The sequence below is a fragment of the Pinus tabuliformis genome, chromosome 4_1 (assembly GCF_031772625.1).
Source record: "Pinus tabuliformis cultivar Carrire ecotype Pingquan chromosome 4_1, CPIR1, whole genome shotgun sequence".
Taxonomy (NCBI): domain Eukaryota; kingdom Viridiplantae; phylum Streptophyta; class Pinopsida; order Pinales; family Pinaceae; genus Pinus; species Pinus tabuliformis.
The window spans coordinates 98,405,227-98,418,022 of NC_142303.1; the positions used below are offsets into that span (position 1 = coordinate 98,405,227).

Genomic DNA, 12,796 nt, shown 5'->3' on the forward strand with positions numbered 1-12,796 from the left:
AACATAACAAAAAAATATAATAAATATAGATTTTATTATAAAAAGGTGAAATTAAAAAGAAAACAATTAAATTAAAAAGAAATAATTTTAGAATATTTTTGTTTGCTTCACTTAAAACCAAACAAACTCTATCAAAAAAAATAAAACTTACATGTTGTGGAATATAGAAAATTGTCACTATACATAAATGAAGAAGTTGAAATATTGAAGTAAATGAGAATCGTTAGGTAGATATCTAAATATGAAATTAATCCCTGGAAGCAACGTTGTAGTAAGAGACTAGCTCTATGACTATAAAAATAAAAATAAAAATATAAATAGATATTGAAATTGACATTGATGTTGATGTTGATGCTGATGCGTACATTAAAATCAATGTATTAATAATCTTGAAAGTGACTATAGTTGAACAAATATTCACTTCACGTGATTATTAATAGACGGATGCGACACAGCGTGTTGAATTCATTGCAGTTTGCATACCAAATGGCGACAGGAATCTACGCCTTTATTTGCCGTCCAACAGGAAAAAATCTAAGCGTCTTGACTTTGCGGTCTTCTGACTGAGATTGCCTGACCGTTCACTTCACGCCCATTCAGTCCAACGCGATCTATCTCCTAGACGTGATAGACGGATGCGACACGGCGTGTTGAATTTATTGCAGTTTGCATACCAAATGGCGACACACATGAGGAATCTACACCATTATTTGCCGTCCAACAGCAAAAAAGCTAAGCGTCTTGACTTTGCGGTCTTCTGACTGAGATTGCCTGGCCGTTCACTTCACGCCCATTCAGTCCAATGCGATCTATCTCCTTCGTCTTCTTTGCAGAATCCATGCTACTAAGTTTTCCATATCCAGGAGCAAAGCAGAGCAGAGTGTCACAGTACATCATTGCCTTCTTACCAATTCGATGTCTTTCACTCTTTATCAACTTTGCTTTCTTCTTGCGTCTGCCCTTCTCCTCCTCCTCTGCTTCATAACGTCATGTACCGGCGGTGACTACGAGGAATGCAACTGGAGTATATGTGGGAGCGCTGAATTCCAATATCCTTTTGGGAAAATTAACAGCGGCTGTGGCGATCCTAGGTTTCAGCTAGACTGTAGTTTGGATAGCTATCCTTTGTTTTTACTCAATGGAGACGAGTATCTCATCTTGCAGCCCTCATACTTGGCCAGTGATACCCATAATAATAATAGCATGACAATTGTTAACAACAATCTATGGAAGCTTCCGCCGGGGGGTAGTTGCAATCCTGTGGCTAACTACTCTCAATTTTGGTGGCCCGACTCTCAATTTCGTATAGCCCATGGATACACCAATCTCACGCTTTGGGGGCAATGCAATGAAAGTATTAAAGGGCATAAGCTCCGTTTATGTGGCGCTGATTGGTACGTCAGTCCCAATCCAGAATCTGGGAGACGATTCTGCCAAAGCAACATTCAACTGCCAGTTGGTATCAACTTCTCATTCCAACGGTCTCAGGATCTCTGGTCAGGTTTTGAAATAACATGGTATGCCGACACGAAGAGAAACCGAAGCTGTGGCGCCTGTAAGACCAGTGGCGGGAGTTGTGGTTATAGCATTTCAGAACCAACTAAAACATTTATTTGCTATTGTCCCGATGGCACCTCGCATACAGAGATATGCCCCGCCAATACTATTGGTACTTTTCCTGAACCCCTTCTCCCAATTCAATTACAAACACCAATGCTTAAATTACCACAATCTGTAAAGATGTATTAAATGTTCCTTCGATTCTGGACTCTTGAACCCGCAGATATATGTGCTTGTGTTTCCCGATATTGTTCATTCTGTTTGCAAAAACTATGGATTGTTGCTTTTACTCATAATAGTTGTTATGGCCGCGTTGCAGGTCATAAAAGCAGGCTTGCCATTGTAATAGGTAGCTATGATTTCTTCCCATTGAAAATCATTGTGAACTTGTATCTTGTAATTTCCACTGTTCTCGCCCAGGTTAATTAATCAACATCACATTCATATCGATCTTTGTATTACAATGCAGGTTGCATCATTGGAGGAGTTGCGCTGACAACAATAGCAGTGCTGTTCTTAATGTTTTATACCAAGAACAGAACACCTATTCATGGTACCTCTGCTTCAAGGGTGGAGAAATTCCTAAAGGAAAATGCTTATGAAATGCCAATGCCAACCAGATATTCACACTCTCACCTCAAGAAGATCACAAACAACTTTGCAGAAAAGTTGGGAGAAGGAGGGTTTGGTGTGGTGTATAAAGGAATGCTTCGGAACGGCGCTCTAGTGGCTGTTAAGCTTCTTGATCGGCACAGGCATACCGAGACCCAATTCATGAATGAGGTTGCTACCATTGGACGGGTCCATCACGTCAATCTGGTTCGTCTGTTGGCGTACTGTTTTGAAAACCCTATAAGCGCACTCATATATGAATACATGCCTAATGGATCGCTCGACAAATTTTTGTTTGCCCGGAAAGAGGAGGGGCAAGTTCTAAGGTGGGAACAATTGTATTCAATTGCTTTGGGTGCGGCCAGTCGAATTGCATATCTACACCATGATTGCGAGAAGCGCATCATACACTTCGACATCAAACCTCACAATATATTGCTGGAGGCCGACTTCACCCCTAAAATTGCTGATTTCGGTCTTGCAAAACTTTGTGGAAAGGGAGACGATCATATTTCTATAACAGCGACGAGAGGGACGCCGGGATATGTTGCGCCGGAGTTGTGCCATAGTGATGCCGGTCCTGTTACTGATAAATCAGATGTCTATAGTTTCGGAATGCTGTTGCTAGAGATTGTTGGGGGCAGAAAGAATATTGATGTGCAGGTTAGCCGGTCCAGTCAATTATACTTTCCTGAATTGGCTTTCAAGCTGATTGAGAGTGGTGAGTTGGGGATGAGGTTGAGAGGAGGAGAAATGGAATGTGCAGATGAGGAGAAGGCGAAAAGACTCACAAAAGTTGGATTGTGGTGCATTCAATATAACTCTGCAGATCGTCCTTGCATGATGAGGGTTCTGCAAATGTTAGAAGGAAATGGAGATGATGTAGCCAATCCTCCGTCGCCCTTCAATTCCTCGGCCACACCTGAAAATCCACTACTGTCTTCCACGGTAAATTCTTCTTCAATTGAGATTACATTGTAGATTTCTGTGTTAGAAGGAAATGGAGATGACGTAGCCAATTCTCCGTCGCCCTTCAATTCCTCGGCCACCCTGAAAATCCTCGACTGCCATCCACGGTAAATTCTTCTTCAATTGAGATTACTTTATAGATTTCTATCTTTAATTATCATTACTTAAACCAGTTTCTGGATTTGCTCCGGACTCCACACAATACCTTTGTGAATGAGTCGATGACTACCATGAAGTGTTAAGACCCTAACTCGGTGCAATGATAGCTCCAAGCCATGAATCTGTCTTATTAGATTTATAAAAGTATGTTTTGGGCATCATGATCTTGTGTCAGTTGCTGACAGCAAGATCAAGATTCGTGAGGTGAATTTACATTTACATTCCATTATGATAAAAATGTTCATATCAGTGTATTACTTTAACATTATCATTTTGTTTATAAAAGTATATTTTGCACATTTTCATCTTGTGTCAATTGCTCACATCAATTTCAACGCTGAGGGAAATTTATACTTTAAATTTTATTATTTACTTTAAATTTTATTATTTTAGATTTAACATTATCATTTTGTTAATAGTTTATGTATATGTATGCCGGTTTAATGGTTTTTGGGCATAAGTCTATCATTTTTTATGAAATTAATATCTATCTCTGTGCTACGGGTTTTTATTTTAGATTTTGGCCCTTGGTTTTGGGAAAACTCAAGCCTATTCATGAAGCCATGGAACCCATCATTCGATCCATCAACAGTCAAACCTACCCTTCTCGCTAAAGGCCATTGGAAATGCAATTGGGAAATTTTACTGCAGGTGGCCGGAAACAAAGGAATATCCTAGAACCACCTATTCATGCATATGTGTGGAAATGGACTTCAACGCTGAATTCCCAGCTGAAATAAACCTAACAAGTAAAGACTATATGTCAGAACCACCTATGCACGCCTCTATGTAGAAATGGACTTCAACGCCGAATTCTCCGCTGAATTAAACCTAACAAGTAAAGACTATGTGTGGAATCAGAAACTCAATTATGAAAGCGTCATCTTCAAATGTCGATCCTGCTTTGAGACAGACCATCTAGCCAAAAATTGCCCAAAAGCCTCCCAGAAAAATTATGCTAGAAAGAATCACCACAGATCTACATGGTGGGAAGGAGCACAAAAAGAACATTACACTGTCATCAAGGAAGAATACTCTCCAAAAAACTCTGAATCGCAAGAAATCGGGCAAGAAAGAAACAACTCTCAAGACAAGCAGGGGGACAGCCCCGCCCAACAGCAAAAAAATGAACTCAACAATCCCTCAAGCATCAATAGTTATGAGGATTCAAATACTGCACAAAATAAATCTTCATTTAACAGCAAAGCAAATCTTCCAGACCAAACTTCTCCTCCAACTATCTTCAAAAGGACGAACACAACAGATCGCGAAGCTAAGACACCATTGTCCCAAGAACCAGAAGAGATGAAGGAGATGCAAGATAAAGGAAGTTGGAAGACCATAGAGAAAAAAAAGAAAGCTACAACACCAATCTCGCTAAGAAAAACGAGAAGCCAAACGATTAAGAACTAAGAAAATTATAAGTCTGATAGATCAATTTGGTCTTAGTGAACATTAGCCACCACCACCATCATCATCATATTTTTGTTTACATTATTTTGAAATTATTTATATTTTAAAGATTATGCAAGGTGCTTTTATTGCTAAGGGTTTTATTATAAAAGGGGATTTTTTTTTTAATTAAATGTTTTTTTAAGTATGTTGTGTTATTGATATTTTAGGGGTGATCTTGTTTTGGTTGGTAAATTTATTAAATTATAATAAAGAAAAATGGTGAATATTTTACAAGTGTGGTATTTTTGATTTACATATTTATTGATTTATTTAAAGTGAATTGTGATTAAGTTAGATGGACTAAATTATAATAAAAATAAATCAATTTTAAAATATTATATGTTTATAGTTAATTTATTAATTAATAATAAAAATTATAAATATTTTTATAATTTTAATAATATTTATTTTAATTTTTACATATTAAAAAATAATTAATTAAATTTTTATAATATGGTTTTTTTAAATCTATTTTAAATTTTTATAATATGGTTTTTTTAAATCTATTTTAATTTTATAGACATACTGATATAATATTTATTATAAATTTCATTTTCTTATTTTTATTTTATTGAATAAATTTAAGTTTAAATATCTTTCTATAAGTACAATCCATTTGCATGTACTATTTTATTATAAAAAAATGGAATATCGTGCTTTAATATTCAATTTATAAATTGATTATATTTTCAATGGCTTGATGAGTTTGGATTTGGATTTATTAATGCATAAAAAAAATGAAATGCAATATTTTTGGTGCTACTCATTATTGATAGTAATAATTTTATGACTATCATTTATATTAAGAGGTGTAAAGCTACAAGCTGAAAGTGTTTTGGTTTTTTTCATCTTTTCTAATATATATATAAACATTGGAAATAGAAGGGTTTCTAATATTTCACTGGGTCAAATGGGCTTCGAGGTTGGGTAGTTGCAACAGGAATTCCCAACAATTCCATATACCTCAAAGTTCCAAGAACTTTCTAACAAGATCCCTGCTAAATAACCCCAATATTGAAGCAAACACTTCAATTGCTACAAAATAGTGATCTAAACACCCCTTAGAAGAATCCAAATACCCATACACCTCAATTGTTCTGGGAGTTTTGTGCGAAGTTGCTTACCAACTTTGATATAATATAATCGTTATATTTTTCTTCTCAAAAAACATTCTGGTGAGGCTTTCCATTTCTTTGAGGGGACGTGAATTTGACATATCTAAGAGCCCATGTTACTTTGCATTCCATATGACTTTACATTTAAGATATGTTACAACAATCTAATTTCATTTCCAGAGAATAAAAATGAAATTAACTTGAATAAGTATCTTTCCTGAAAACAACAGAGTAATTCTCTGAGGAATTCTCCCGTCCACTGATTGGGAAGCAACAAAGGTTCTTTGAATCCTCACTTCAAGTGTTCTTTGGGATTTGTGACTAACAACTTACCAACTATAAGAAGAATATCTAAAAAAATATATATTTTGTTCATTTAGGTTATTTTTTATTATTATTTTAGACCAATGGTCAATTAAATAAAAATATTTGATTAATTTACATATCTTCTTGAATTTCTCAAATAAAAAGTATATTTATATTAAAAATATTTTTAAATTAAAATTTATTATAAATTAAAACATTTAAAAATAATAATAAAATAAAGAATAATTATCATGATCAAATATGAGAGAATATTTAGAATTTGAACCTACTTAATGATTAAGTGGGCTTGATTGTGGGGAAAAATCCACAGTTAAGCGCGTTTGAGTCAGAGGTGATCTGGGATGGGTGACCTCCCGGGAAGTTCTGGTTACCGAGTGCAAGCCCCAGAAGTGATGATTAACGGTGTGTGATTCATTTTACTAGTTTCAATCCCACTTCTTCACCCCTGTGAGCATCACCCGATGCAATGAGTGCTAAGTGAACTATTCAAAAATCATGAGAAATTAGTCAGTCACGACTACCTCTCAGAGAAATGGTCATACGTGAATGACTTACTTAACGCAGTTGAATCCGAAAATTATATATACCATAATGCACTGCGTAAAACCCCTAATACTTAAATTCAAAAAGAGTGAAGGGATCTCTTCTTGCATGGTTCATGAGACACAATACTTGCTAAGGTTTTACAAATGGGCTAGCAAGCTAAGTGGGCTTGATTGTGTAGAAAACTACACAGTTAAGTGTGCTTGAGCCAGAGGCGATTTGGGATGGGTGACCTCCCGGGAAGTCTTGGTTACCGGGTGCAAGCCACGGAAGTGATGATTGACGCTATGTGATTCATTTCGCTAGTTTCAATCCCACTTCTTCACCCCTGTGAGCATCACCCGATGTAATGAGTGCTAAGTGAACTATTCAAAAATCATGAGAAATTAGTCAGTTACGACTACCTCTCATAGAAATGGTCATATGTGAATGACTTACTTAACGCAGTTGAATCCCAAAATTATATATACTATAATGCATTGCATAAACCCCCTAATACTTAAATTCAAAAAGAGTGAAGGGATCTCTTCTTGAATGGTTCATGAGGCACAATACTTGCTAAGGTTTTTCAAATGGGGTAGCAAGCTAAGTGGGCTTGATTGTGGGGAAAACTCCACAGCTAAGCGCGGTTGAGCCAAAGGCGATCTGGGATGGGTGACCTCCTGGGAAGACCTGGTTACCGGGTGCAAGCCCCGGAAGTGATGATTGACGCTATGTGATTCATTTCACTAGTTTCAATCCCACTTCTTCACCCCTGTGAGCATCACTCGATGCAATGAGTGCTAAGTGAACTATTCAAAAATCATGAGAAATTAGTCAGTTACGACTACCTCTCATAGAAATGGTCATACGTGTGTAAACCCCCTAATACTTAAAGATTAAAGGTATTGAACTTCAAAATTTATTCAAAATTGTATGGATCACAAAAGTTAGTAAAATAACTAAATATCCAAAATAATAAAATTTCCACATTAGCCTATTCTCCCTATTCGCATCCCTTTGCACCTCTGGGTGCAAATGTTAGTTATCATTTCATGGACCTTTTAATTAGTCTATACATTCATTGCATAAATAAGTTCACTAATTGAGGTCTATGCAGACGTTCCAAAGGACTTTAAAATGGTGAAGTACTTACTTGGATGTGGTCTCTATGTTGTGTACATCTTCCATTATTAGAAATAATATATACTTAGTTTTATTTCAATTGGGTTATTTAGTAGAGTCATCCATGACATCCTTGTTATTATCACTAAGAGGGAATTCCACAAGTGCATGCTAAGAGGGAATTCCACAAGTGCATGCATGAGTTTCTCTAATCTTCAATTTTATGAGATGGTTAACACATTAATCCATGGCCAATTAACTAAGATTATGTGTTAGTTTTCTATAGTGGATGTTCATATCTCTCTAGATTCACTACTAGACTCAATATTGTACTAGTTCAAGCAAGTATAATATATTGCATTGAATTGTACTCTCTCATAATTTTGTATTTAGCCCATGAATTAAATTTCTCTATCAATTTTTTTTCTTCTTTCCTTGCAATTTTTGTTGATTGTTTTCTAGCTAGATCCAACTTCTGTAGGTTCAACTACAATTTCACATGGTATTAGAGCCCATGGGATCTAGGAAGAAGGATCATAGACAATCTATTTACAGGTATTGAAGATTGGAGCTATCAGAAAGAATGGAATTTCCATTTGTAACTTTCACTCCATATAACTATTTGGAATGGAAGCTAAAGATTCTTTTTCAACTTAGAAGTTGAAATTTGTATTTGATAGTCACTGAAACATAAGTTGAACCAAATTTTGTAGTAGAAAATTCAAAAAATATAAATTGAACCAAATTTCGTAGTTGAAAAATCAAAATATTTCAAGAGCATGGACTAGACCTTTGATCTCCTATGCTTATTAATCTATCCATGACTATTCCATATTGAAGTATTCACCACTCCAAATCAACTTTGAACCACTTTGGAAACAATTTTTTAGAAAGCTCAATAGCATGTAGAGTCATCTTTAGAAATGAGCTAAACCCATTAAATCCTAACAATTTTGAAAATATTCAAGATTTAAACCTGTTGGATACCTAATCCTCTAAGGGTTGGTGTGGAAGCTGAACAACCAAAAGGAGTCCAAGGGACCACTTGGAATATGAAACCAAGGGTAACATGAATGTACTATAAATGTATATCCTTGTCAAATAATAGATGTAATCTCATGTTTATCTTTCCTATTTTGTCTCTGCCATGTGTGTGTTTAACATGGTATCAAAGCACAGGCTAGGCGTGGGAACTTTCAAATCTTGTCAGTAAGAGGGCTCGTTTATATTCCCCATTGTATAATGCTAGCTATTTATGCTCACTGCTCCCTATGCTAGCTATTTATGTCAAGGACGACCACTGGCCTCGAATATTCCCAGTTTCTCTGTCGTTCCTCTAGCTTATATGTGGTTGTCTCTAACATGCAACTCAAAATTGCCTTCATAAATATTCATCATCAACTATAAGTTTTAACGATTCAAGATTGTTGCGGGAAATATCATAAATTGTTAATGGATTTTTGTAAAGGTTATGAATATATCTATCGGGACTGCTGTAGAATGTTGGAATGTTAAAAAATATTTCGAGGGTTCCCTTGTTTGACGGACTACTATTCTGTTTTTACCTATGTAAAAAAAAAAACCGTTGTATTTTTCAAGTCCTAGAAAAGCTAATTTTTATAATTGTATTTTTATAATTGTATTAGTCGGTGGGAGACTCCCTCATGATTCCACGACTACTAGCCCTCTACATAAATCGTGATTCACCCTATATGCTCACTCTGACCACCCTCGTTCGATCCATGTGCGTCTAACAAACATTTCCATGCCAACTCCTTGGCATTCTTCTCATTGAATGATATCCCCGAGCAAAAGCATGGCGGATAACGTTGTGTTAACTGCGGTTTGGAGGTGATATGAAATAAAATTATCCATTGTTGTGCAATCACACACCAAACCCACCACTTCTGTGCACTGGCATAACAAACCCACCTGATAGTCATAACAGTTACGCCTTCCATATAACATGCTCTCCATATACCATCTCACATATATACACCTACCGCATCGCTAGAATATAACTCTTCCACGTTCTATATAATGCCTTCCATAGTACTCACCGGTTTCCAGTCATACTCCCACGCCACTGGTTCGACTCCGCTACTGCTGGTATACCCCGTGGCGTTATGGTTGAAGGTAATATGTTGATGGTATTATGTTGAATATGTATTACGTTAAAAGGTTGCAATTGTGGAATCCCTAAATCGCTTACACTCCACTATTTGAAAAGGAAATAAAAGCATTGGAGTTGAAATGAGTGTATTTATGAGAATTTATTTGCTGTCACACAATCTATACACACCATTGTTGCCTCTATTTTGTTCTCTTTTTCATAAAATAGAGATGAGAAGCTGATAGCACAACCTCAGAAGAGAGATGAAATTCTAAGACTGATTGTCAAACAAAACAGATTCAAGCACATTGGAAGCAAAGGCAAAGCCAATTCCTTTGACTATATGCCTTCGAACAGTCTTGGCTTGAAGAAAATGGTGCGGTGAGCGATTTGAAACACCTTGCATAATGTGTGGCCTTCCATTTTTTCCTGCATCCCTGCATGTTGAAATCATGATGGTCATGGTATTTTGTACATAAGGCTATGTAATTAACAATATAACGCCCACAGGGAAGAGAGTTTTCAGTGTTTTCCAGCTAAGATTGAAGCCAGAAGTCCATGGAGTTCTGTGGGACAGCTGAGTGCGATACTCAGTGAAGTTTCTGAGGGGCTTACGAGTTGTTTGAACCTCTATACTTCCGCCACAGTTCAATAAAACAAGGCCTGAGAACCTAGGTGACAGTGGGCACAGATTTTCATAGCAGAACATTTCGTAAGGCATTCTGGTCAGAAATTGAAGCGCGAATTTCAAGGAGAATTTCTGTTGTAGTCTGGCACATAAATTGAGGCATTCTGAGAGGGATTGTGCACAGAAAACAAGGCTGAGTGAGGGAAGAATTTCTGGGTTAAAGTCTGCTCTTCTGGCACATAATTTATAGCACTGTTGGGTGGTTTTCATACACAGAAAACAAGTCAATATCAGTCAGTGTATATGAGTGTGTGGAGGCTCAAAATTCAATGCATTTATCATTTTGAACTGTGAGGGAATCTCAATTACAAGCGCAGTGATCTATGTTATTTATTTGTCATGGATTAAGTTTCTTGTATATAATCACTCACCTTCTAGCATATCATGTCAAGGATATCAAACTGAAATGCAATTGAGAGGGGGACCTGTGCAGGTGAGAAGCTAGTATTGGACCTTCTGCCGATCAAAAAATAAATTCACCAATTTCTATGTCAAGAATCTGGAAGATGATTGCATTTGTGAATCTGGAAAGAAAAGATGTTTGGCAAGTAGGCTCTAAAAAAAAAAAAATCATTTGCAAAGAAAGTAGAAGATTGGCTCTTCTTTTGCACAGTGTGAATTGTTTAAGAAGTAAGGGCATTGAAGTAGCATGTTGAAATTAGTATTGAGCTATTTTCTATAGTGACTTGGTGATATTGGTATCCTACTAATCTAATAGTTGTAGCTATTTATCATTTTATAGGTCAATTTGTATCTGAAAATAACATCACTTCTCTTATTATATTGATTTGAAATGGATGGAATAGATGATGTATTGAAACTACCGAATAATTTAATACATTCCACTATTGATGAGATGGTTAAGATCAACAAAACCTCTCTTTCCAATATTAAAATTTGTCTCCGAAATGCACATGCGAATATTGAGTTTTTGCATCTTGAATCTCAACTACAGCAGGAAGAATTACAGTAATGGAATCATCATTCTGAACCTGTTTCTGTTCAGAAGATTGAAAAAGACTCCCATAAGCAACAAGACAAAAATGTTACAGTTGATTCAGATCCAGTGCCCAATAAAGTCGCAGAGTTACATGCAGATGCAGAAATTCAGTCTGCACTTCCCAAGCCCGTCATCAAACCTTGGGAAGAGCTTGTCCACAACAAGCACAGAACTGGTCTTGGATATGGCAAGGATGTGTACTTTCATATTCCAGATTACTCAAAGCCCATCCAGTTCCAAAGTGTTGGATTTCTTCATGACAATTCAACTCCAGATGTTCTAGATTTTGCCCCTCTTCCATAGCAATAGATTGTGAAATGCCAACACTATGACCGAGTTGGCCATATGAAAGATCATTGTTTTTATCTTCATCCATGTGAGCATTGTCATAAAACCACCCATTCTTCACACAGATGCTTCAGAAACAAGCCTATTGCAAGAACAAATATTCATCTTGGATAGATCGCTTCTTGGCAATGGGCATCAACAGCCAAGAAGATATTCCAGTCATATGTAAGAACTTGTTCTAGAGTATTGAACAGTCTTGCAATTGATTTTTCTCCATCATCTCACCTTGTATCTGACAGGGGGGGGGGGGAATGATGGTCATCTACAAGCCTCAAAGCCACATCAAGCGAGCTTGAGCCACAACCTACCATACCAGATTCAGAGTTGTAGCCAGAGACAAAGATGCCCGTGAGCATGCCTTCAGTTGGTGATGCCTCTTCAATGGGGACACTTCCTCTAGTAGAAGACTTCAGCTTCTTGCCAGTTTCGGAAGAGTTCCAGGAATTTCATTAAGCATTCTAGAGTTGTTGGTCATCCTTAAACCGTCACAGGTTGAGACCTCCCTTTTCAGGTTGAGGTTCTCCCTTTTATTTTGGGTGAGACCTCCCTTTCATGGTTGAAGGTTTCCCTCTTCAAAACATCAGGAGCACTTCCTCTAGCAGAAGACCTCAACTTCATGCCAGAATTGGAAGAGTTCTGGGAACTGCACTAAGTGTTCCAGTGTTGGTGGTTATCTTTAAACCACCACCCTTTATACCAACATTCCAGAGAGCATATTCAGCCTAGTGCTACCATGCATTTTTTCACATTTTGTATTACAACTCTCTTCTTGGACTCATACATAACCCTCCAGATTAAGGGGG

At 36.8% G+C, this 12,796-nt stretch overlaps 1 protein-coding gene across 1 annotated transcript; it reads left to right on the forward strand.

The window, feature by feature from the left end:
* The first annotated feature begins 525 nt into the window (after positions 1-525).
* On the forward strand, positions 526-3,424 carry LOC149174406 (rust resistance kinase Lr10-like). The gene is made up of 3 exons (XM_089422590.1): positions 526-1,669; positions 1,880-1,909; positions 2,030-3,424. Exons 1-3 carry the CDS (start codon positions 916-918, stop codon positions 3,151-3,153), a joined length of 1,908 nt encoding a protein of 635 aa, XP_089278716.1. The 5' UTR covers positions 526-915; the 3' UTR covers positions 3,154-3,424.
* Positions 3,425-12,796: the final 9,372 nt, after the last annotated feature.